Source organism: Saccopteryx bilineata, chromosome 5 (assembly GCF_036850765.1).
Source record: "Saccopteryx bilineata isolate mSacBil1 chromosome 5, mSacBil1_pri_phased_curated, whole genome shotgun sequence".
NCBI classification, from domain to species: Eukaryota; Metazoa; Chordata; class Mammalia; order Chiroptera; family Emballonuridae; genus Saccopteryx; species Saccopteryx bilineata.
Genome location: NC_089494.1, coordinates 158,418,842 through 158,444,487, shown reverse-complemented (window position 1 = coordinate 158,444,487; position 25,646 = coordinate 158,418,842). Strand labels below are relative to the sequence as shown.

Here is a 25,646-nt window from a genome sequence, read left to right as displayed (position 1 = left end):
GAATAGGAGGTCCAGAAATAGACCCACACAGATGGACAACAAATTTCCAACAAAGGTGTTAAGTAATTCAATAAGGAAAAGATGGTCTTTCCAACAAAGAGCCCAGCAACCGCTGGATAATCATATACAAAAATGAACCTTGACCTTTATCTCATACCACAAATTTAGATTAATAAAAATTAACTTAAAATTATTCACAGACCACCATGTAAAACTCTAGAACTTATAGAAAAGAAACAAAGGAGACAATCTTATGACTTGGGATAAGGCAAAGAGTTTTAGAAAGGACAAAAACAGCACAGACTATAAAATATTTAAAAGTTGGATTTCATCAAAATTGAAAACTTCTGCTCTTTGAACATCAATGGTAAGAAAAACAACAAGCCAAACCATAAACTTGGAGAAAATCTTTGGAGGACACTTATCTGATAAATGATTTTCTATTTAGACTATATAAAGAACTTTTAGAACTCGAAAATAAGACAAATTTAAGAAACATTTCACCAAAAAAAGATATACTGATGGCAAATAGGCAATGAAAACATGCTCAATATTGTTGATTAGAAAATGCTAATTAAAACTTCATTGAGCTATTTCTACACATTACTAGGATTACTAAAGAAAGAAAGAAATGAACAAACCTCAAACATATGCTTCAAAGATGCAGCCTGACTGGAATTCTCATACCTTGCTGGTGGAAATACAGAATGAACATGGTGCAGCCACTGGGGAAAACAGTCCGCCAGTTTCTTAGAAAGTTAAATATACACTTGCCATACAATTCAATAACTCCATTTGTAAAAATGGATGTTCCAACAAAGACCTGTACGTGAATGTCTATAACAGGTGTATTATTATTATTATTTTAAATTTATTTTTAAGTTATTGTGTTGACATGGTTTTAAGTGTCCTACTCAACATAACACCATCTACATACCACATCATGCCCTCCCATGCCCCATGCAAAGTCTCTTTCCACTCCCATTTCTCCCTCTTTACCCCCTTCCCCAACTTCCACACCCCCTTTTCCTCTGGCTATCACTACCCTGTTGTCTGTATATATGTGTTATGTATATATGTTTATTGGTTAATCCTCTCACTTTCTTTGATCTAGTTTCCTCCCAAATTAAAAAGAACTCAAATATACACCAACTCATGAATAATTGAACAATTTATGGGACATCCATGCAGTGGAATACATTGTCATAAAAAGAAACAAATGACTGACACATGTAAGATGATTTTCAAATGCATTATGCTAAGTAAAAGAAGCCAGACTCAAAAGGCTACAGTGTGAGTGTGTGTGTGTGTGCGTGTGCATGTGTGTGTGTGTGTATATATATGTATGTGTGTGTGTGTGTGTGTGCGCGCGTGCGCTTTTCTGGAAAAGATAAAACTATACCACAGCAAATAGATGAAGGTTGCTAGGGACTGTAGTTGGGGTAAAGGTTGACTACAAAGGTACATAAAGAGGCCCTGGCTGGTTAGCTCAGTGGCAGAGCATCGGCCTGGCGTGCAGGAGTCCTGGGTTCGATTCCCGGCAGAGCACACAGGAGAAGCACTCATCTGCTTCTCCACTCCTCCCCCTCTCCTTCCTCTCTGTCTCTCTCTTCCGCTCCTGCAGCCAAGGCTCCATTGGAGCAAAGTTGGCCCGGACACCGAGGATGGCTCTGTGGCCTCAGCCTCAGGCGTTAGAATGGCTCTGATTGCGGTAGAGCAACGCCCCGGATGGGCAGAGCATCGCCCCCTGGTGGGCATGCCGGGTGGATCCCGGTTGGGCGCATGCGGGAGTCTGTCTGACTGCCTCCCCATTTCCAACTTCAGAAAAATGCAAAAAAAAAAAAAAAAAGGTACATAAAGAAACTATAGTATCTGGGGTGATAGAACTGTTTTATATTAAATGTTGTCAGAGCATCATAACTTTTCTATTAGACACTTAAAATGAGTAAGTTTTACTTTATATAATTTATATTGCAATAAAGCTGGCTTAAAAAAAAAACCAGCACCAGCACCATTAACAGATATCTTCAGGACCTTTCACCCCAAAGCAGCAGAATATACATTCTTTTCAAGTGCTCATGATACATTCTCTAGGATAGACCACATGTTAGGACACAAACAAGTCTCAGTAAATTTAAGAAGATTGAAATCATATCAAGCATCTTCTCTGATCACAATGGCATGAAACTAGAAATCAACTACAATAGAAAACCTGGAAAACATTCAAACACTTTGAGGCTAAAGAGCATGTTATTAAATAACAAATTGGTTAACAATGAGATGAAAGAAGAAATAAAAATTTCCTTGAAACAAATGAAAATGAACATACACAACTCAAAATTTATGGGACACAGCAAAAGCACTCCTGAGAGGGAAGTTCATAGCATTACAGGCATACCTGAAGAAGAAAAAGCTCAAATAAACAACTTAACACTGCATCTAAAAGAACTAGAATAAGAACAAAAAATAAAGCCCAGAGGAAGAAGAAGGAAGGAAACAATCAAGATCAGAGTGTAAATAAATGACATAGAGGCTAAAAAACAATACAAAAGATCAATGGAACCAACAGCTTGTTCTTTGTAAAGGTAATCAAGATTGACAAACCTTTAACCAGACTCATCAAGAAAAAATGAGAGAGAACTCAAATAAATAAAATCAGAAATGAAAAAGTAAAAGTAACAATTGCCACTGTAGAAATACAAAGGTTTGTAAGAAAATGCTAGGAAGATCTATATGCCAAAAAATTGGACAACCTAAGTGAAATAGATAAATTCCTAGAAACATACAATTTTTCAAGACTTAATCTGGAAGAATAGTAAACCTAAACATACCAATTACAACAAATGAAAATTGAAACAATTATTAAAAAATTCCCAACAAACAAAACTCCTGGAACAGATAGCTTCACAGGTGAATTTTACCAAATATTCAAAGAAGAACTAACTCCTATCCTTCTCATGTTATTTCAAAAAGTTCAAGAGGAGGGAAGACTTCCAAGCTCCTTTTCTGAGGCAAGTATTATACTCATTCCAAAACCAGGTGAAGACATTGTAAAGAAAGAAAACTAAAGGCCAATATCCCTGATAAACATAGATGCTAAAATTTTCAACAAAATATTAGCAATCTAGATCCAGTAATAAATACATTTAAAAAGTCATACATCATGATCAAGTGGAATTTATTCTGGGGAGGCAAGGGTGGTACAATATTGGCAAATCAGTAAATGTGATTCATCACATAAACACAAGGAAGGATAAAAATCACATGATAATATCAATAGATGCAGAAAAAGCATTTGATAAAATCCAGCAACCATTTATGATCAAAACTCTCAGCAAAGTGGGAATGCAGGAAACATGCCTTAACATAATAAAGGTCATCTATGACAAACCGACAGCCAACATCATACTCAACGGGCAAAAATTAAAAGCAATCCCTTTGAGATCAGGAACAAAGCAGGGGTGCCCCCCTTTTACCACTCTTATTTAACATAGTTCTGGAAGTTCTAGCCAAAGCAATCAGATAAGAAAAATAAATAAAAGGCATTCAAATTGGAAAAGAAGAAGAAAAACTATCATTATTTGCTGATGACAAGATACAGTACATAGAAAACCCTAAAGTCTTAGTAAAAAAACTACTAGATCTGATAAATGAATTCGGCAAAATGTCAGGATATAAAATTAATATTCAGAAAGCAGTGGCATTTTTATACACCAACAATAAACTGTCTGAAAGAGAAATTAAGGAAACAATCCTCTTCACTATTGCAACAACAACAACAAAAGTACCTAGGAGTAAATTTAACCAAGGAGATAAAAGACTTATACTAGAAAAATTATGAGACATTGAAAAAAGGAATCAAAGAAGATACAAACATGTGGAAGCATATACTGTGTTCATGGATAGGAAGAATAAACATCATTAAAATGTCTATTTTACCCAAAGCAATCTATAGATTCACTGCAATTCCTATTAAAATGCCAATGGCATACTTCAAAAATATAGAACAAATATTCCAAAAATTTATATGGAACCAAAAAAGAACATAAATAGCCTCAGCAATTTTAAAAATGAAGAATAAAGTGGGAGGTATCACACTTCTTGATATCAAGTTATACTGCAAGGTTATAGTAATCAAAACAGCTTGGTACTGGCATAAGAACAGGCATACAGATCAATGGAACAGAACAGACAACCCAGAAATAAACCTACACCTTTATGGTCAATTGATATTTGACAAAGGAGGTAAGAGCATACAGTGGAGTAAAGATAGTCTCTTTAATAAATGGTGTTGGGAAAATTGGACAGGTACATGCTAAAAAATGAAACTAGATCACCATCTTACACCACTCACAAAAATAAACTTAAAATGGGTAAAAGACTTAAATATAAGTCTTGAAACTATAAACATCTTAGAAGAAAACTCTCTGATATCTCTTATAGCAGTATTTTTGCTGATTTATCTCCATGGGCAACTGAAATAAAGGATAAAAAAACCCAAATGGGACTTCATCAAACTGAAAGCTTTTGCACAGCAAAAGACACCATGAACAAAATAAAAATACAACACACACAATGGGAAAACATATTCACCAATATGTCTAATAAGGGGTTAATAACCAAAATTTATAAAGAACTTCTAAAATCCAACACCAAGAAGGTAAACAATCCAATTTAAAAATGGGCAAAAGAACTGTAGACACTTCTCCAAAGAGGACATACAGGTGGCCAATAGGCATATGAAAAAATGTTCAATGTCATTAATTATCAGAGAAATGCAAATTTAAACCACAATGAAATACCACCTCACACCTGTCAAAATGGTCCTCATTAAAAAAATCAATACACAATAAGTGCTGGCAAGGGTGTGGAGAAAAGGGAGCCCTCCTGCACTGCTGGTGGGAATGCAGACTGGTGCGGCCACTGTGGAAAACAGTATGGAGTTTCCTCAAAAAATTAAAAATGGAACTGCCTTTTGACCCAGCTATCCTACTTGTAGGAATATATCCTTAGAATATCAAAACATGAATTTAAAAGAATTTAAGCTCTGCCATATTTATTGCAGTATGGTTTACAATAACCAAGATCTGGAAACAGCCCAAGTGTCTGTCAGTGAACGAGTGGATTAAAAAGCTGTGGTACATATACACAATGGAATACTATGCCACTGTGAAAAAAAAGAGGAAATCTTATCTTTTGTGATATCATGAATAGACCTGGAGATTATTATGTTAAGTGAAATAAGCCAAGCAGAGAAAGACAAATATCATATGACCTCACTTATATGTGGAATCTAATGAACAAAGTGAACTGAGAAATGGAATAGAGGCAGAGGTGAGGTCACAGGAAGTAGAAGTCAGCTGTCAGAGGGAAGAGGAATGAGGGGATGGGATCAGAGAAGGTGAAGGGATTCATGAAATTATATATACATAACACATAGATACAGATAACAGGACAGAAAATCCCAAAGGGAAGGTGGTGGGGGGAGGGTGGCAATGGTGGACAAGGAGGTGAGGGTGAGGGAGTTATACTGAGTGGGACACTTGAATTCATGTTAAATAATAAATTAAAATTAATAATAATAAAACCACCAAGCACCATAGACTGTCAAAAGATATTTGTAATACATGTAACTGATAAAAAATTAGTGTCTAAACTCTAGAATATAAAAGGGCCTAACAGGAAAAAGTTAAGCTTGTTAGTATAAATATGTACAAAAGAATGAACAGAAATTTTCCTAAACAGGAAGAATAGTAAAAAATAAATGAAGAAGAAGAAGGAGGAGGAGGAGGAGGAGGAGGAGGAGGAGGAGGAGGAGGAGGAGGAGGAGAACGGAAAAGCTAAGTCTCATTTAAAAATCAGGAAACTCAAAGGCCCTGGCCGGTTGGCTCAGTGGTAGAGCGTAGGCCTGGCATGCAGGAGTCCTAGGTTTGATCCCCGGCCAGGGCACACAGGAGAAGTGCCCACATGCTTCTCCACCCGTCCCCCTCTCCTTCCTCTCTGTCTCTCTCTTCCCCTCCCGCAGCCAAGGTTCCATTGGAGCAAAGTTGGCCCGGGTGCTGATGAGGGCTCTGTGGCCTCTGCCTCAGGAGTTAGAATGGCTCTGGTTGCAACAGAGGGATGCCCCAGATGGGCAGAGCATCGCCCCCTGGTGGGCGTGCCAGGTGGATCCCGATCAGGCACATGCGGGAGTCTGTCTGACTGCCTCCCCGTTTCCAACTTCAGAAAAATACAAAAAGAAGAAAAAAATAAAAAAAAAAAGAAATCAAGAAACTCAAAATGAAACCTTCAGCTAGATACTATTTCTTATCCATAAAATTGTTCCAAGATTTAAAACTGGGGCATTTTTGTCTGCCTGTCCAACACTCAATAGATAAAGCATTGATCTGGAACACTGAGTTTGTCAGTTCAAAACTCTGGGCTTGCCTGGTCAAGGCACATTAGGGAGTTGATGCTTCCTGCTTCTCCCCCATTCTCTCTCTCTCTCTCACTAAAAATGAAATAAAATCTAAAAACAAAACAAAACAAAACACTGGGGCATTTTTGAGAATTAGTTAATGTAGTGATATGGAAACTATTATCCATTTCTTGTGGGACTGAAATTTAGTAAATAACTATTTTGAAAAAAAAAATAACCCAGCTTTGTATTATTTAGTAAAATTAAATAGTGTATACTTTGATACAGAAATTCTACATCTGAGCATATACGATTCTGATAGTCACCCACATGTGTAGCAGGAGATATGTACAAGAAATTTTGTAAAAAAAAAAAAAAAAAGAAAACCCCCAAGTATTCATCAAGAGTAGAATGGATAAATAAATTATGGTATAGTTTTACAATGTTAAACTCTTGTGCAATTAAAATTAATGATCTATAGGCACACAGACTGAAGTGGGTGAATGTCAAAACCGTTCATTTGAATGAAAAAAAAATAGAAGCATACATAAAATGAGATTTTGTTTAGAGAAGATTCAAAAAACTCTCATAGGTTGTATTTATAATTATGCAACTGGAAACAGGCTGCCTGAATTTATATTCTAGCCCCTGCTTCCTAGTTGTGTAGCTTTTAACTCCTTGTGCCCAAACTCCCTCACTTGTATAGCAATGGCATATTAAGATGTCCTAACATGTTGGGATACCAAATGAAATGATCAATAAATGTTAGGCCCTGGCCAGTTAGTTCAGTGGTAGAGCATCGGTCCAGCATGTGTATGTCCTGGTTCGATTCCCAGTCAGGGAACACAGGAGAAGCAACCATCTGCTTCTCCACCCCTTCCCTTCCCTTCCCTTCCCTTCCCTTCCCTTCCCTTCCCTTCCCTTCCCTTCCCTTCCCTTCCCTTCCTTTCCCCTTCCCCTTCCCCTTCCCCTTCCCCTTCCCCTTCCCCTTCCCCTTCCCCTTCCCCTTCCCCTTCCCCTTCCCCTTCCCTTTTCCTCTCCTCTCCTCTCCTCTCCTCTCCTCTCCTCTCCTCTCCTCTCCTCTCCTCTCCTCTCCTCTCCTCTCCTCTCCTCTCCTCCCCTCCAGACCCCTCCCTTTCCCTCCCCTCCTCTCCCACAGCCAGTAAGTACATCTAGTGGAGTCTTTGCCTCAGGTGCTAAAAATAGTTTGGTTATCATCATGGCCCCAGATGGACAGATCACTGGCCCTGCTTTTTTTTTTTAAGTGAGAGAGAGAGAGAGAGAGAGAGAGAGAGGAAGGGAGATGAGAAACATCAACTCATCATTGCAGCACTTTAGTTGTTCACTGATTGCTTCTCATACATGCCTTGACCAGGGGCTCCAGCCAAGCAGTGACCCCTTGCTCAAGCCAGTGACCTTGGGCTCAAGCCAGCAACCATGGGGTCATGTCTATGATCCCATGCTCAAGTCGGTTACCCCATGCTAAAGCTAGATGAGCCCATGCTCAAGCCGGCGACCTCCAGGTTTTGAACCTGGGTCCTCAGCATCCCAAGTTGACACTCTTTCCACTGCACCACCACTTGGTCAGGCAAACTCCCACCCCTTTCTTGAGAACATGATGACAACGGCTCTGAGTGAAGAAATTTAAAGTTGCTATTATGGAGGAATGTGCACCAAGCAGGACCCATGGAAAAGAAAAAGGGAACCTGGACTGCTAGAGTGACAATTCAGCCCAAAAGATTCTGAAGAAACAAAATTTAAAATAAAATTAATGAAGCCCACACTTGCACAAAACAAGAACTACGTGTGGTCCATTTCTGATTCCTTTCTCCCTCAGGCAATTTCCAGACGGTAGCTATTTCAAGCCTTTTAGTTGACCACTTTCCTCTGTCTCTCGATTGATTGCTTATTGGCACCTCCTTCAAAGACGAGGACTGACCCCCAAACATATAAAAACCATCAGTTCTCACCTAAGAGCTGGCCATTTCTTAAACTCAAGATGTGGTATGGTGAGGTTGAATTTTCATTATGCCAAAATAATATTGGAGAGGTGAGGCTTTCAGGCAATGACACAGTTGTCTTTTTTATCTGTCTTCTTATCACTATCTTTTATAGTTTGATTACTGAACTGTCAGTTTGAGGAATAAAGTGAGCCCTTGTCCTGATATCCTTAGACTTAATTACCATACTGGATTTACTTAACCTTGCAATGGAAGGCTAATGATGAGTAGAAAAGAATAAAAATTTGTCAAAATGTGGTCTTGAATGCATTAGGAAAATTCCATATAGTTTTTATTGGTATTTTATCATTACTCTCACATATATACATTTATACATGTAAATATATATATTACACATATACATAAAACTATTATAACATTCTGTTTATTACTTACCCTCTTATTTCTACTTGAGCTACAGCAGTGATGTTGATTTGCAGGCTCACAAAATTGCTGTCTGGATTGTCCTTGTTGGAACTAAAACATAATTGGCATATGATTTTAATATATTTTCTCAGATGTGTTACTATAATATATGATCATAAGAAATGTTCTGTATATCACATGAGCAACACACATTATTGATATGATTATTCAGAAAACAATGGTGTACCCCTTCTACAAAATCATAACCATTTATACATGGAAATTTTAAGATCCACTATGGTCAAAGGTAATGAATGCAACTTTTCACAAGAAGATACTTTATCAGAAAGCACAATAGCTATTGAGAGAAGCTAACACTTTTGTTTCAATGGCTAAGCCAAAAAGGTAGCGAGCTGAGCTCATTTCCAGCATCTACCTTGGACACATTCCTTAACTTCTCTGAGCATCATATTCGTGGCCCATCCAATGAACAAGGACAGCACAGTCAGTTCCTGACTTTTCATGCTCATAAAGAGGAGGACTGGCAGGAATAATTCAAGAGCAGCACATAATGGAAAAAGCATTTGTGTTTGGCTCTGGAATGCAGCATGCCATACATTATTAGGGCAGCAAATTTATCCTCCTTATGGTTTATTTCTTAAGTAATATTAAAATAAGTGTACATTCCCTGCCTGTTCACTGGCTGATTAGGGTGGGGTGGGGGGTGAGTAGGGGCATGGCCAATAGCAAGAAGCAGCAAGATCAGAGAAAGTTGGGCAGTTCATGCAGAAAGACAATGAGCAGATGACATGGATGTTTGTCACATCTGTCCAGAATCTCAAGATGAAGAGTACAGGTTTAATAATATTTATTTGCATTGTGGCAAAATGATTTTCAAGTTTGCTGTTTCTTTCTCTCAAGCAAATATAATCAAATATGCAATAGAACTTTAGCCCTGGCCAGATAGCTCAGTTGGTTAGAGCGTCGTCCAGATACACCAAGGTTGCGGCTCATCCCTGGTAAGGGCACATATGGGAATCAACGAATGGATGCATAATTAAGTGGGACAACAAATTGATGTTTCTCTCTCTCTCTCTCTCTCTCTCTCTCACTCTCTCTCTCTCTCTAAAATGAATAAATAAAAAAATGAAATTTAACTTTAAAAAATGCATATGATAAGAAGCCAGGAATGTTAGGAAAATGAAACCTGTCTCATGAGAAGCTTGACCCAGGAGCTAAGCTTTGGATGCAGTCCCACTAGCATTTATTGTCCCTCTGTGCTTTCATCGAAGTCACCTTAATATCCAAAAAGACTATATAGCTTTTAGCAAATTAGATGTGGCCACACCAACCCCAATAGGTCATGTTTATATTCAGGTCTCATTAAGAAGAGAAAGCCCCCTCCTCTACCCACTGAATATCACACAGATTCACTGGACAGGCTCTCACACTGCAATGATGGTAATAGGCTATGTTCTGATTAGCTCTTGAAGCTTTCTAAATGTGGGAGCTGGAAAAAAACAGGACAGAAGTTTGCTTTCAAAGGAGGAAGAGACAGAATTGTTCCCACATTGCTTTTGAAAGGTCCTGTTCGATTGTATATACTGATAAGGCAACTTAAACTGCAAACACACATAAAAGATATAAACAGGCAAATGTCAGGCTCATTTCCTGTAATGGGGTATCACTGCTAAGCGTGTGATGAGCCTAGAGGAACTTGTTCACCAAAGTTTGAATCCCAGTTTCTAGGCTATTTTATTATTATCTCATCTGGAGAGGATCAGTCAACTAAAATTTTTTTTCTTTTCTTTTTTTTTTAATAAGGCTGATTTCTGAATTATTAACCACGAAGACATCATTAAGTAACTTTACTTGTTGCAGACTTTGAGGTTCAAATCCATTACAGAGGACTCTTAAGTCTGGAAATTTTAGTCTAATTGTCTCAGAGATTAACCAGACTTTGTCCTATTTTCTAATTCATTACTGCTTTGTGGCAGTGAAAATTAGAATTTGTAGGGGGGGAGGAAGTATCATTTAAATTATTCCTTAATTCTATTGCATTTTATTTTTAAGAGGTTCAAATAACACAACTTTTATTACTTCATAACACACTGAAAATATAAATAGGTATCCAGCACTGAAATTATCTTGGGACAGGAATCTAATATGAAGCATATAGAGGTGGTTTTGAAATTTTACAAAAGCAAAGGCAGAGTTGGAGGCTAGACCTGGCTGACTATTTAAAAGTGTCCTTTGTCACAAAAGCTGGCTATGACACTTGGTACTGCAACCAGTGATGTCGATAAAGTCTCCTGCTGAGAAAGATAATGGGCTTGATATATAACTTAGATGATCCTTTGACCTTTTTACTGGAAGGAAACCTCCCTCACTAGTACCACTGCTATATTCAAACAGGCAATTCATCACTGCCATAGATGCTGAGCTATTTATACTGTCAGTGCTGGTTCCAGGCAAGGAAAGATGAATTTCCTCCCCATGACTACACCCTATGTCATGCACCAAGAATAGAGATTTCTTTTTTATTTTTTACTCCAGTGCCACCTTTTTGTCTTTACTGTTTCTTATTTTCTAGCAATTGCTCTATGCTTTCTGTGATCTTTGGAATACTGGCAAAAACAATACAATGTTCATTTCACCATCACTGAGAGAGCAACTGCAAGGATGATCACAAAGACGTGTTTGTACATGGGAATTCCTGAGATGCACTCTGCACAGGGAGGGAAATGTTTACATGTCACACGGAGCCAGGCCATGAAGACACCACTTAACACAGACATTTGGTAACATGAAATATTCTAAGTTTATTAATTTTAAAGCCCATTTTCTTTTGGGTTCTATTTGTGGAAAAGGGCACTCAGTGCGGGTAATAGTGGTCAATCTGGTCAAAAGCTTTAGACTTCACAGCATTAGGTTTAGTTTATTTTTGGTTTAAACACATTTGAACTGGATGCAAACATCCATTAAATACTTATTTACTTCTTTGGAGTCTGCCAGAAAAAGCATGCAGATAAATGCTCACTTCTCAAATGCTCTAGTATTCAAGTGGTAAAAGTATTCTCAAATGCTTTGAACTCTGTAATTTTTTTTTTTTTTAGAATTTGATACTTTATGAAAGCTCCCCAGTTCTTTCTGGGTTTCTACATTTTTATATTTTTCAAGATAATGTTAAAATAGTCATAAGTTTTATAGCATATAAGGATGGAATAACCATGGCCCATTTATTTAGATGAAGAAGGGATGTTAAGAATGTGACTACTTCTACTTTCCATCTAAGTCAGCACTTAGTTGCCAAATTCATTATTGCAGTGATGATATATAGCAGCAGTTTTCAATCTTTCTACACTTGAGGACCAGGGGAAATAGAATTATTTTGGGACCACTAAGGCAGAAATCACCCTGAATATAAGCAAATTCGACTAAGGTCATTGTATCTATAATCTTCATACAATATCAGGGCGGTTAACTCTTTGGCGACCAGCACGAAATTTCTGGTGGACCTGTCTGTACACGGGTGGTTGAAAAACACTGGTCTACAGGCTGGATCTAGGGAAGGTGGAGAACATTATTTAGTGTCCTCTGCTCCTTGAGTGAACTTCAAATTACATCTATCATTTGTAAATGCAGGCAAAGGTGATGCGGAGAGGTCAAGGAATTTGCTTTGTGCCTTAGTAACAGATTATTGTTCAAAACAAAGTCTACATATTTTATGAAAGATGTATGTTTCCCCCGGTGATGCGAAGCTACATGGAAACATAGGATAAATTTCACAGACAATGATGGTGAGGAACAGACACTTTGGCCTACTGTCTGGTGGTCCTTCACTTTTTATTTTGAAACTTACAAATATTAATTGATTATCCTAATGAGAATATTTATGACTAACTAAACCTTCTGGAAAATATACATTTATGCAATTAAAGAATCAATTTAATAAGCTTTAGGTACAATGAAGGAATATTACAGAAGAATTCATTTCATCTGCACTCCATCACTAATTTGAGTTAAAAAAAGGTCTCTTAGATTCAGCAGAAAACATTTAAGTTAAAATTTAAAAGACATAATTGCAATTAAGGTCAGGAAAGGATACCAAAAGTAAGTTAAAAAAATTTTCTTCCTAGAAATGTAGCATACAGTTTAGGGGTTATGGATTTCAGATTTTTTAAATACCTTGCATTCTTATAGAGTTAATATCTTTTTTTAAAAAATATACTAAACTCCTAATTAACTGGCTATTAAAAAATAATCCAGACCTTGGCTGGGTTGCTTAGTAGATAGAGCTCTGAGGTCACAAGTTCCTTCCCTGGTCAGAAGGTTAGGGCACATAGGAGAAGCAACCAACGAGTTCACAACTAAAAGGAATAACTAAGAGGGACAAGTTGATGCTTTTCTCTCTCTCTCTCTCAGTCGCCCCTTCCCCCTTCCTCTCTCTTTCAAATCAATGGAAAAATAAAAAAATTAATCCATTGTGCAAAATAATATTTCTAAAAGTCATCACACTCCAACACAATTGAAAGTACATTTAGCGATTAGCGACATTGCACACTAGTATTTGAGAACGGAATTCTAGATAGTGACTTCAAAGTCATTTTCACATTAGACCATGCTGGGCAAGTTATAAATTATGATATAAAGCCTGTATGTGCTGCCCACATAAGTGTTTTTCAAATTTTTAAAACTGTAGACCACAAAATAATATTTACATATCCCAGGGTATCTTACTATATATTTACATTTATCTCAAAGGGATGTTTCATGAATTGGTCAATTGCTTTTTTAAAAAAATTGATTGATTTTATGAGACAGAGAGAGGAAAGGGTGGGAAAAAGAGATAAAGAGAGAGCAAAGCATTTATTTGTTGTTCTACTTCGTTGGGCATTTATTGGTCACTTCCTATATGTGCCCTGACTGGGGATTGAACCATCAATCTTGGTGTTTGGGGATGACACTCTAACTGACTGAGCCACTGACCAGAGCCCAATTGCCTTTTCTTTTAATATGAGTCTAGAGTCATTAAATTGCTTCCATTACTGGATAATGGGTTGTAGCCCATAGTTGGGACTCCCTGGCCCTCACTTCATAGGTCTTCCTACTCATAAAATATGATCTTCAGCCATGAAGAAGCAAACAGAACAGACAGTGAAAGAATAAAGTCACACTTGACTCCTTGAACAGGATCTATCTTAAGAAAAAGGGGGCAGCTATAAATGACTCAGCTTATAGTTTCCAGAAAAGACTCTGTCCTTCGAATTCAGGGTGGGGCAAAAGCAGCTTTATAGTATGGAAAAATAAACCCATAAATAATAAATAAGACTATAAGAATAACTGTGTTTCATATACTGTAAACTTACTTTTGCCCCATCTTGTATATGATCTTACCAGCATTTTGCCTTGGTGCTCACATTAAACAGTCAGGGACTCATTCATTCTTAAAAAGATTTCAAGATTTCTCATGCAAAATCTATGCTTTTTTGTAAAAATATTGTTCTTAGGGATTAGTTGACCAGCAACTGAGAGCATGGTGGGGAGCTGGAGGGGGTGGGGGAGATAGAAGGCACATGCATCAGAATGAGGAAAAATGGAGGTGAAAGTTGGGGGTAGGGTACCCAGGACAAGATTTTACTCTCATAACTTGGCCTACAGAATACAATCTCATTTTCAGAACCAAAAATGTTGAGAGAGAAAAAAAAACTAACTAAAATAACTGAGAAAAACCAAGGAAAAATGGGCTGTGGAAGTCTGGGTTCTAATTTCAGGCAGACTTTTAAGGTGAAGGAGCTTGACAGGTAGCATTGATTTCACCACAGATCTCTTTCATACTGAGAGGTAGGCATTTAAGGTCTAACCTTCTGATTTGAAGATCGAAGTTAATGCTCACATTTGTTTTCTCAAGACGTGGAACTGCAAATCGGAGGCCCAGAGAATACTAAATAAAAAAATAAAACACACACACACACACACACACACACACACACACACACAAGACACTGCGTTATTACATGGGAAGAACCTTATACATAGCACAAACATCCTGCAAAACTCCACCTTCAGCTGCTGTTCCTTTTTTCTGCTTCTACACTGGACTGCTGAGGGCTGAGAGGGAGTCATGCAATTGAGACAGTACCTATATGTTTTGGTTTCCTCTCTTTATTTAGTCCCATACCTGACACCTTCCTTGTGGGCCAAATTAAAAACAAGCTAAATACATGAGGGGAGACTTGATGGAGAAAACTTTAATGTGTCTTTATGATAGACATTTATATACTCATTAAAATTATGGCTATGAAGCCTATGCAACAATATTAAAAATGATTCTGATATAATGATGATCAATAAAGAGAAAACATTACAACATTGCATGTGTAATATGTTCCAGCTATGATTTTAAAAGTTTATCAGTGGAAAAGTTATTGTATGGAAGTGAGGGTACATTGTAAGAAAATATGCCAGAATATATTTATGCTATAGTTATTTAAGGTTATAAATGTGTGGGTTATTTTTTCCCCTTTATTTTCCAAAGTTTTAGAACTTTCTTATTATTTTTATAATTTGAAAACAGATTTTAAAAACTAGAAAAAAATAAAACCAATGATAATATAAATAAAGAAGTAAGAATGATAGTTAAGACATATAATAATATTACTTCCTTTCCTGTGCACTGTACTAAACCTAACATACATTGTCTCATGAAATCACAACAACTACTCTATGAGGGAGGTACTGTGATTGTTGACATTTTGCAATCAAGCAGCAATCTGAGGAGTAAAGAGATTAAGTGACTTGAGCCAGGTTCAGAGCAAATAAACTGCAGGGTTGGAATTGAAACCCTCCAAGCTGACTCCAGAATCTGTATCCACGGCCACTATACTCAGAGAATCACACTCGTAATTAAAAACTCAGGTTAATATGAACTGGTAATAATATGAACTAATAATCAATTGTCATTTTTATCATAAATCATCATGTTACTAGCCCTCACTGATTGTGCTACAAGTCAGGTACTACCCTAGTGTAAAGCCACCAGTGCTTATGTTATATCATTGCACTGCTCCAAACAGTCCTGCAAATAGTACAGTATTCTCCTATTTCAATGTGACTTGCCTGGAGCATCACAGCTGATAAATGGTTAAGCTGAGATTTAAACTCAAGTATGTCTAATTATTAAGCATAAGTGTCCTTTTCCCAGCCATGATGAATACCTTTATTACTTTAAATGTGTAATTTTCTCTCAGACCTCTGGGCCTTTGCACACACTCTTCTTTCTTCTTTGGAAACCTTGCCTATCCTTGCTTTTTTCTACTTGGAGAACTCCTGCTTGTGCCTCAAAGCTCAGGACAAGAGATACTTCTTGCAACACATTCTCTGATATAACAGGTTGGGCTAGGCAGAAATTTTCTCTTTATTTTCTCTCTTCTTCTTTGCTACTCTCTTATCACTCAACTTATGACATTACTAATTTTGAGTTTCTCATTGAATGGGGGTTGTATATTTTCAATTGTGATGTTGTCAGACTCTAGCTTAGTACCAGGCTCTAGAAGGGGTGGCAACAAAAACAGTCATTTCTCATCAAAAAAGAATGAGAGTATGTTATTGTTTGTATATTTCCAGTGATGGGGATCTTATTGCACTGTAATGAAGCCTGCCTTATGTTGGTGTTCATTACAGAACAATTTCGCATGGGTGAAGATACAAGTGTGACAGATTCATACTAAGAGACGCAGGTGTTCTTAACTGGAACCAAACACCAGATCTCTGGGCATTGATTCTAAGGAGACTTTGCTAATCCATTGTTTTCCTGCTTGAAAGATTTTGCAAGTTTTTATGAATCTTACTGGCATATAAATATTTTAAATTACTGCAGCTATTCTATAAAAATGACATTACTGAAATATCAGAATGAACACTTTTGACTCCTGCCTTGAATATTTTGTTAAATTCAAACAAAGTTGCTTGAAACTTTTTTTTTTTTTAATATTGGGACTGAAATAGATGTTCCTGGAGATTTACAATGCTTTTTAATATCGAGGCCCGCTTTTATGCTTGGAATTTACTACAATCCACTGAGAGTATTCTTTTTAAAGTACAAAATGAAGAAGTAAATAAATCAAAGTGTTTTATAACAAAACAGAATGCAATAAAATTGGATGTGTTTAAGGGCATTAAATGGTGAGATAAGAAAGCTATCAGGTTTCTTCCACTATAGACCTCAGAGATAAATGAATAGAAACAATTTACTTCCTTGACTTCTAAAGATTACTTGCTGGTAAAATGGATTGACATCGCTTCACATAAACACATTTGTGGTTAAGACCACCGGCCATTTTAATACTGCACTTTGACGCTGGTGGCCAGTTTTTGTTCCATGATTATTCTTAGTTACTGAAGAGCTTATGATCTCTAGTCTAGATTTTACACTGTTAATACTGAAAAATGAGTAAGTGCCCAGTCATCTATAGATGCTAACACCATTGTCAACATGTCAATTCATTTTTCTTTGGCCTTTGGGAAAACTCTTCATATCAAATTATGGTGGTTGGACTTTTGTTGAAAACTAGCAAAAAGATTTATAAGCTTCTAGATTAAAGGATTCTAATGAAAAAATGTTCTAATATCTCAGCTTAGACTCATTCTATCTTTTATGGCTTTGTTTAAATATCTCATCTGCTATCCATTAGTTTTCACTCAAGTACTTATCACAATTTTGCAGACAGGATGTAGTCAGGCCTGGTTCAAATCTTGGGTCTGTCCTTCATTACCTGTGTGACTTTGGACAATTCATTTGACTTCTCTGAGTCTTAGTTTTCTCATCTATAACATAGGAGAAATACTTGACTCATAGAGTTGTTGGTTGTTGTGAAAATTAAATAAACTAGCATTGAAAAAGCACCCAGTAATAGGTTTATAACACAGAGGGCCATCAATACGTGCTAGTTAATAAAAATCTATTCTAAAAGTTTATCTTTCATTTAAATATTTACCTACAGGGGTCGTCAAACTTTTTATAAAAACCGCCCACTTTTGCAGTGCTGGTAGACCTGGTCCCTTCCGCCCACTAGTGGGCGTTCCAGCTTTCATGATGGGCCAATCGCGGCGCTGTTTGATTGCACGGTAGGGACGAGGTTGACCAGCACTGCAAAAGTGGGCGGTTTTTATAAAAAGTTTGACGACCCCTGCACCAGGATCAATGGTATAGTGTTTATTATAGTGCGAAAAAACAAAAATATTATTCTAGGACAATATCCTGAAGTATAAGTTTGGAATAGGCATTTCCTGATAGAAAGTTTCAAATGCTCAAATTCATGTGTGAAACACTGGGCTAAAAGGTTTATTTACTGTAGCACTTCTCAGTACCTTAAAAATGCAAATGTAAGCCTGACCTGTGGTAGCTCAGTGGATCAAGCACCGACCTGGAGCACTGAGGTCGGCGGTTCAAAACCTTGGGCTTGCCCGGTCAAGGCACATATGGGAGTTGATGCTTCCTGATCCTCCCCCCTTTCTTTCTCTCTCTCTCTCTCTCTCCTCTAAAATGAATAAAAATAATTTTAAAAAATGCAAATGTACAACTAAGTGTCCCAGGGAATTCAACAGTGACCACAGAACTCTCTTTGGAATATAATTTGGGAAGTGTTCTAATACAAACTTATGCAATTATAAATTTTCATGAATTATTTTTTCAAACCATTTTATTGATAATCATAAACATCTAATACAAAATAGAGGACTGTATACGTTTAATTTCTGTAACATTTAATTATGTAGTATTTGCAGATTTCTGAATTTTTATTTATTTTTGACTTCAAAAAATAATTATTTCCACAGTGATATTTACTACAGGAAGTTCCTATGTGTATATTTGAACTGTAATTGCATAAAATAAACTATTGCCCACAACTAATACTGCACAGGAAGTTTCTAAATCTGGGGGGAAAAAAGAAGGAGGAGGAGGAGCTGGTAAAGGAGGAAAAGAAGGCGGAGGAGGAGGGGGAGGAGGGGGAAGAGGAGGAGGAGGAGGAGGAACAGGAGGAGGAGAAGGAGGAGGAGGAGGGGGAAGAGAAGGAGGGGGAGAAGGAGGGGGAGGAGGCGGAGCAGGAGGAGGAGAGGAGCAGGAAGAGGGAGGAGGGGGAGGGGGAGGGGGAGGAGAAGTAGTGTGGGCGTAGGGGACCAGGAGGGGGAAGAGGAGAGGAAAACCTCAAGTCCTTATTCTTTCATACGCATGTTACAGATTATTATAAACCCTTTTATTTTCTTGCTACATTTTTCTTCAAGTATTACTCTTCAAGTAAGATACTAGGTCTTTAAGTAATACCTGGTAAGGCTGACTGAAAAGCTGAATTATTATAGTATTTTAATATGAAAATACTGTGAATGATATTCATGTGGGAAATATATTGGAAATAAAAATTTAATAGTCTTTGCTAAAATTTTCAATTGTTATTCTTAAATTTCTCACTTTGTATTTGTTTTTGAATTCAAAGAAAAGGTTGTAGTAAATTCAAAGAAAATACAAAGAAAAAATCTTTAGTAAAAAAATAGCATTTATAAATTTGTTGCAACTAAAAGATATGTAAGAGTAAAGTTCAAAGAGAAAGCATATAGAAGTATTCATTGGTGTTTTTAACCTTAGATTATATGCTCGGTGTTGGTTACAATGCTAAATCCACTACCCTGGTAATTTCCTGCCTAATTTGTTTTAATTGCTATGTGCTAAATTGCTGAGTGCTAATTGGGGAGCTTTCTATTAGTTTTTTTAAACATTCAATTAGACAGAAATCAGTTCAGTATTTCTGGTTTTCTCTTACATTTGTTCCAGCCATCATAGGGTTCCCAAGGTCACACACCACTGTTCTGGTTACATTTTCCATCTTGTACTCACAGCTCAGTGGTCGCAATACCTACAATAGGAAAGAACACCAAGGGTGGAGTTCAGGGGGCAGAATAAATTACATCCTGTCACAAAAGCAATGCTGTGGGCGGGAAGCTCCTCCTGATTTCAAACACCTGTGTGGGTAACTGTGCCCAAGCATTAGTTTGTGACCATCAACTCAGAAGAAAAACTTGAGAGAAAAGACTGAAGTTAAATTTTAGAAAGAAACAGTTTTGGATTGGTAGAAATATATATTGTGTTTCCTTGAGAAAAAAAATGCTTCTTACAGTATTTATACAAATATTTTAGAAATTATTTTTCACTAATATTAGTGTTTAATTTGGGTCATGAAGATCACAGCTAATTCAACACAACTAAACAAATTTATTCTTGTAAAAAATGAAATGACAGTATGCGTATAGATGATCATATGACTCAATGTCTATTTGCAGGAGAAATGCTTTGAACACAAATTTCTACACAGCATGGTCCCATTTTGAGATTACACAATCAATCTCAGTTCAATCCTCTGAATAGTTAAGATGGAAAGAGAACACTTTTATGTCTACCCCGTGCTTCCTGTCTCCCTTCTCCTCCCTAATTCCTATTCTGATTAGAATATACAAAAACTCATTGAAGAGGTGCTTTGGATTCTGTGTTGGAGAAGGTCTCAAGGTTAAACCATAGAAGAGGGGGAAGAAAAAGAGGTTTATCTCTGACGTCCTGCCCTATGCTCATGGCTTCACCTGGCGTCCTCTGGTTACTCCCAGCTGCCTAGAAATCCACACTTGATTCTCTACCCTGAGCCCTTTACACACTTCAAAACCTAATGTCTCTATGAATGAATGAATGACATGTCAGTCTCCTGATGGGACTAAGAAATATATTTTTTAAATTGAATTTATTGGGGTGACATTGGTTAATAAAATTATATGTTTCAGGGGGGCAATTCTATAATATGTCATCTGTATATTGTATTGTCTGTTTATCACCCCAAGTCAAGTCCCCTTCCATCACCATTTACCCCCTTTCATTCTCTTCTGCCTCCCCCACCCCTTTTCCCTCTGGTAATCACTTTACTGTTGTCTATGAGGTTTTTGACTTTTTTTTTGCTTAATCTTTTCATTGAAATATATTTTCAAAATGCTGGTAATATTTTCTCTCCTCAAAGATACCTTCAGTATGTATTCAAGCTTAAGAATGCATAACTAACTCTAATCATACAGAGATGTTTTATGTTGAGATTATTAACCCAATCCTGAAAATAGAAAAAAAAATCCAGCAAAAGCTTGAAAAACATGCCCATGTATTCCCTGAATACAATTCAAGGGTTTTGTTTTTATACTAAAGATTTTTATTTTATATAAAAATTTAAAGTTGTACGTTCATTTATTCCAGCTTTCTAGAAATAGATTTTCTACATCAATCAAAGTTCTTTCCCCAGATCTTCTAACCTTTTTCTTTTTTTAACCTTTATTTCCTCTCTGAGTGAGAGAAATAATAACTGTTTTTCTAGATATTTCTAGGTTACTTTCCTCTGCTGTTCCAGGAACACTCTCGGTCTAATATGTTTATAGCTCTTAGAGTGTCACTCGTGCATTTATTCACTCACTGAAAATATGTACTGTGTACCTGCTATTTGAAAGGCACTGATAAAAAAAGAATCTTTGCCCTCATGGATTTTCCAAGGAATTGCAGTAAATATCACAAGCAAACAGAAACACAGGACAGTTTGTTAAATTTTATGGTAGGAGAAATTTGTAGTGGTAGAGGAGGACATACGTGCACATTGATTTAAGCAACCAGAAAAGTCACCCTGAAGGAAGTGACATCTCATCTGATGGGGGGCAGTGCAGATCAGTGGTTAAGAACAAGGGCTGGATCTAATAATGGAGGTTTCAGTCTTGGTTCTGCTACATAATAGCTGTGTAGCTTTGGGCATGTTCCTGAATTTCCCCTGACCTATAAACTGGAGATGATGAAGATTGAGTAAATTAAATACATGCAGGAGCTTAAGGTAGTACCCAGTCCATAACAATTGCAAAATAAATGTTAGCAGTCTCAATCTTTAGTATGTGGAGGCCCAAAGGATGAACAGAAAGATTAAGCTGGATAAGAGGGGGAACAGTAGTTAATGTGTCAGAGAGAGGGTGCAATCTCTTTGTGGTGAGAGTGTGAAGGGCTATTACAGAAACTGAAAAGAAATTCCATCCCACTGGAATTTACAGTGTGGGCTCAAGGAAAGAATCAATGATTAGTGATGAGGCTAAAGAGGTACATAGGGTGACAGTAAGGGTCTTGTTAGTCATCTCAGGAATTTGGACTTTACCTTTAAAAGCAATGGGGAGCTAGTGAGGGTTGTAAGCAAGAAATCGATGTGGTCACATCCTCATCTAAGAAAGATGGCTTCCTTTGCAGGAAAAGGGACTGGAGGCAGGGAGATAGGAAGATGAATTAGGAAACTGTTTTAGTAAACTCAGAGGACAATCATGCCCACCTAGAGAAGGCAGTAACAGCCACACTGGGATGGAGAAAAGATGTGGACTTGGGGCGTTTAGGACTAACTTGGGCTTCAGAAGTCAGGTGAATGCTGGTGCCATTCTCTGAGATGGGCAATGGAGGGCGGAGGAGGAACATGAGTGTGGAAAGACGAGAAGTCTAGTTCTGGACACGCTGAATGTGAGCTGGGTGTGAGACGGGAGTGAAGTGGAGTATATGAGGTTCCTAGAACAGCCAAATCCATAAAGACAGAAAGTTGAATCGTGGTTCCCAGGGGATAGGGAAAGGGGGAACTGGGAGTTAGTGTTTGATGGGTACAGAGTTTCAGTTTTGCAAGATGAAAGGTATTCTGTGGAGGGATGGGGGTGATGGTTGCACAACAATGTGAATGTAGTTTATGCCACTGAATCTGTACCACTAAAAATGGTAAATTTTATGTTACATATAATTTACTACTACTACAATAATAATAATAATAATAACAAAATGATAAAGCACATTGACTTTATTTGTAGAAAACTTTAGAAGGAAGGCCACCAAAGGGAAGTATAAAGGTTGGCTCACTTAAGCTTTCCAGAGAAAGAGATGATCACCATCTATATTTTTTAAAAGATAAGTGTTTTCAACAACAACAAAAAAAAACACTTACAATTAGACAATCCCAATACATTTTCTCTTGAGTAAAAGTTGTTTAAAAAAATCTTGAACTGAGTTTAAATAAAAAGATACACAAACCTTGGCCCTGGCAGGTTAGCTCAGTCGGTTAAGAGCGTTGCCTGAAACAACAAGGTTGTAGGTTTGATCCCCAGTCAGGGCACACATGAGAAGCAACCAAAGAATGCACGATTGGTGGAGCAACCAGTGAATGCTTTCTTTCCTCTTCCCCTCTCTTTCCCTTCCTCTCTCTGTCTCTATAAAAATCAATAAAACCCTGGCTGGATAGCTTGGTTTGTTGGAGCATCCACCCAAAGCGCGGAGGTTGCCGGTTGGATTCCCTAGTCAGGGCACATACAGGATCAGCTCAGTGTTCCTCTGCCTCTCTCTCCAGGCTCCTCTCTCAAAACAACAACAACAAACTCAAATAATCAAACAACCCCCCCCCCTCAAACTGCTTAAAAACAAAGAAGAAAGTAGAATGTGGCTTAGTCATGCAAAATTCAAAGACTGAGCAAAGTCTCTGGCCTAGGGAAACTGATGGAAGAATAGGTAAGGACTCTTTTGGGATTTGGGATTATGGATCCTGTCTGTTGTAACATTTAGAACCCAAGAGAGAAGCCAACAAGTGATCTCCACATCTTCCACGTGACAAAGGGAACAGTAAACTGAATGTTCTGCTAAAGGGAAAACAATTCAGAATAGATGTTGTGCTCACCACATCAGAGGAGGAGTAGCATGAAGGGAATTGAGATAAAACGAGTGGAGCCTTGAAATGCTTCAAAATGACATATGTGAGCTCATTTTTTTGTTGTTTGTTTATGTATCATCTGCATGAAGTATTTATAGGTGATATTTTTCTATGAATTTCTTCAACAGAAATTCATAGTTATTGTATAACTGTCAAGGTGCATGATTATTACTCACCTGGATTTATTATTTTTTTATTTTATTTTATTTTATTTTTTATTAATAAATAAATTTTTATTTTAATAGGGTGACATCAATAAATCAGGGTACATATATTCAAAGAAAACATGTCCAGGTTATCTTGTCATTCAATTCTGTTGCATACTCATCACCCAAAGTCAGATTGTCCTCCGTCACCTTCTATCTAGTTTTCTTTGTGCCCCTCCCCCACCCCCCTTCTTCCTCCTTCCCTCCCCCCGCCCCCCCTAACCACCACACTCTTGTCCATGTCTCTTAGTCTCGTTTTTATGTCCCACCAATGTATGGGATCCTGCTGTTCTTGTTTTTTTATGATTTACTTATTTCACTCCATATAATGTTATCAAGATCCCACCATTTTGTTGTAAGTGATCCGATGTCATCATTTCTTATGGCTGAATAGTATACCATGGTGTATATGTGCCACATCTTCTTTATCCAGTCTTCTACTTTTTAAAATTTTTTTTTACCAAGAAGATAATTTAACCAAAACAAAAACCATGAGACTAGAGGTGTGAGTAGAGAATTTTATATTCTCGATGTTTTTCAATGCCTATAAATTACTATTATGACCAGAGTTTGTTAACATCTCTTCAGAGGAATTATTTTTCATTAAACTATTTAATCATTAATGTGTTCACACTCTTCAGAATAGGTAGTGCTTGGAAAGTCACATGAATTTAATAAATTGTAGTTTAGTGAGCAAGTCCACCTGCAGGTTGTTAAGCAATGCCCACTGTGCCTAGCTCTGTGTGAAGGGCTGTGATGATGGTGAAAGAATGTTAAACTTGGTCTGTGCCATTAATTGTGAGTCTGCACATGTCTGGAAATGAGGTACTCTTTCCATTATCCTACAATGTATTTGTAATGGTATTTTAGACCAAATGGTTATAAACACAGCAGAACCTTTGGATTCTCTGAGTGGGAAGATTCGTGTTCTGATAAGAAAAGGAAGACTATAAAAGCATCCATGTCAGTTTAATAAATAGCAGCACTGCCGGACTGGCAAATGACAAAGACCTGGCTTTTCTTGGTCCCAGTCCCAAAAAAGGTGGACCACGAAGAAAGAAAAATGAACGTGTTTCCTTTCTAGTGCCTGTCTAGGTTGTTATCAGTGCTCAGCTGGGATTGGCTGGACCTTCTTCCAAAAGCTATAATGAGAACCAGACCTCCTTGGACCTGCTTGAAACTTAAAGGAACTCAAAACAAAGCCCTGAAAATAGCCAGTGGTGGTAGGAGTCAGCTTGTGAATTTAGCTGATAGATCCATCAATTGGTAAGCTGATTTTTTTTCCATCTACTTGTATTACTCCTCCTTGCTTCAGCTCTCAAACTTTGGCTGATTTATCTTTACACTATGGCCAAGAAAGATATTAGTACTGTTTAAAACCATCCCCCTTCCTGGTGCATTGCGATTATGATTAACACAGTAAAGTGTCATTTTCTCTTTTATTGAGGAAGAAGCTGTCTGCTAAGATGGCTCTACTGAACGTGGATTTGACTTCTAAAGTACACCTAGCTCTTTACTACTTCAAATAATTGGTGGGCATTACCTTGTAGCTGCGCTCAATCCCAACATAATCTGCCTCTTCTGGTATTATCACGAAGAGTTCGGCTTCATAGGCTCCTTCTCCTTCATTTCTTGCATTGATTATGAGCATAAGGTGATTTTCATCTCCAATGATGACCTGATGCTTATCTCTAGAAATGCAGTTTAATAGGAATCATTAGATACTGTATTTCTCTGGATTCATGGGTGTTTTATTTAAGGCCTTATCTGGGGGAAAAAGACAGAAAGTATAGAAATGCAAGACTGGGACTAAAAGAAGATGTATGGTCATGAAGGGATGGTGAGAAGAATCAGAACCATGTCTGGGTGGGAAAAACTGGAAAGCATTCAA

General features: G+C 37.4%; 1 protein-coding gene across 1 annotated transcript in view; it reads right to left on the bottom strand.

The window, feature by feature from the left end:
* The window catches only part of ITGA8 (integrin subunit alpha 8), a 287,595-nt gene that overhangs the window by 69,119 nt on the left and 192,830 nt on the right, over window positions 1-25,646 (bottom strand). Inside the window, exons 20-23 of the mRNA XM_066280756.1 lie at window positions 25,299-25,446; window positions 19,581-19,673; window positions 14,628-14,707; window positions 8,794-8,874 (exon numbers count right to left, since the gene is read on the bottom strand). Coding sequence (XP_066136853.1) covers window positions 8,794-8,874; window positions 14,628-14,707; window positions 19,581-19,673; window positions 25,299-25,446 — 402 coding nt within the window. The remainder of the gene's footprint in view (window positions 1-8,793; window positions 8,875-14,627; window positions 14,708-19,580; window positions 19,674-25,298; window positions 25,447-25,646) is intronic.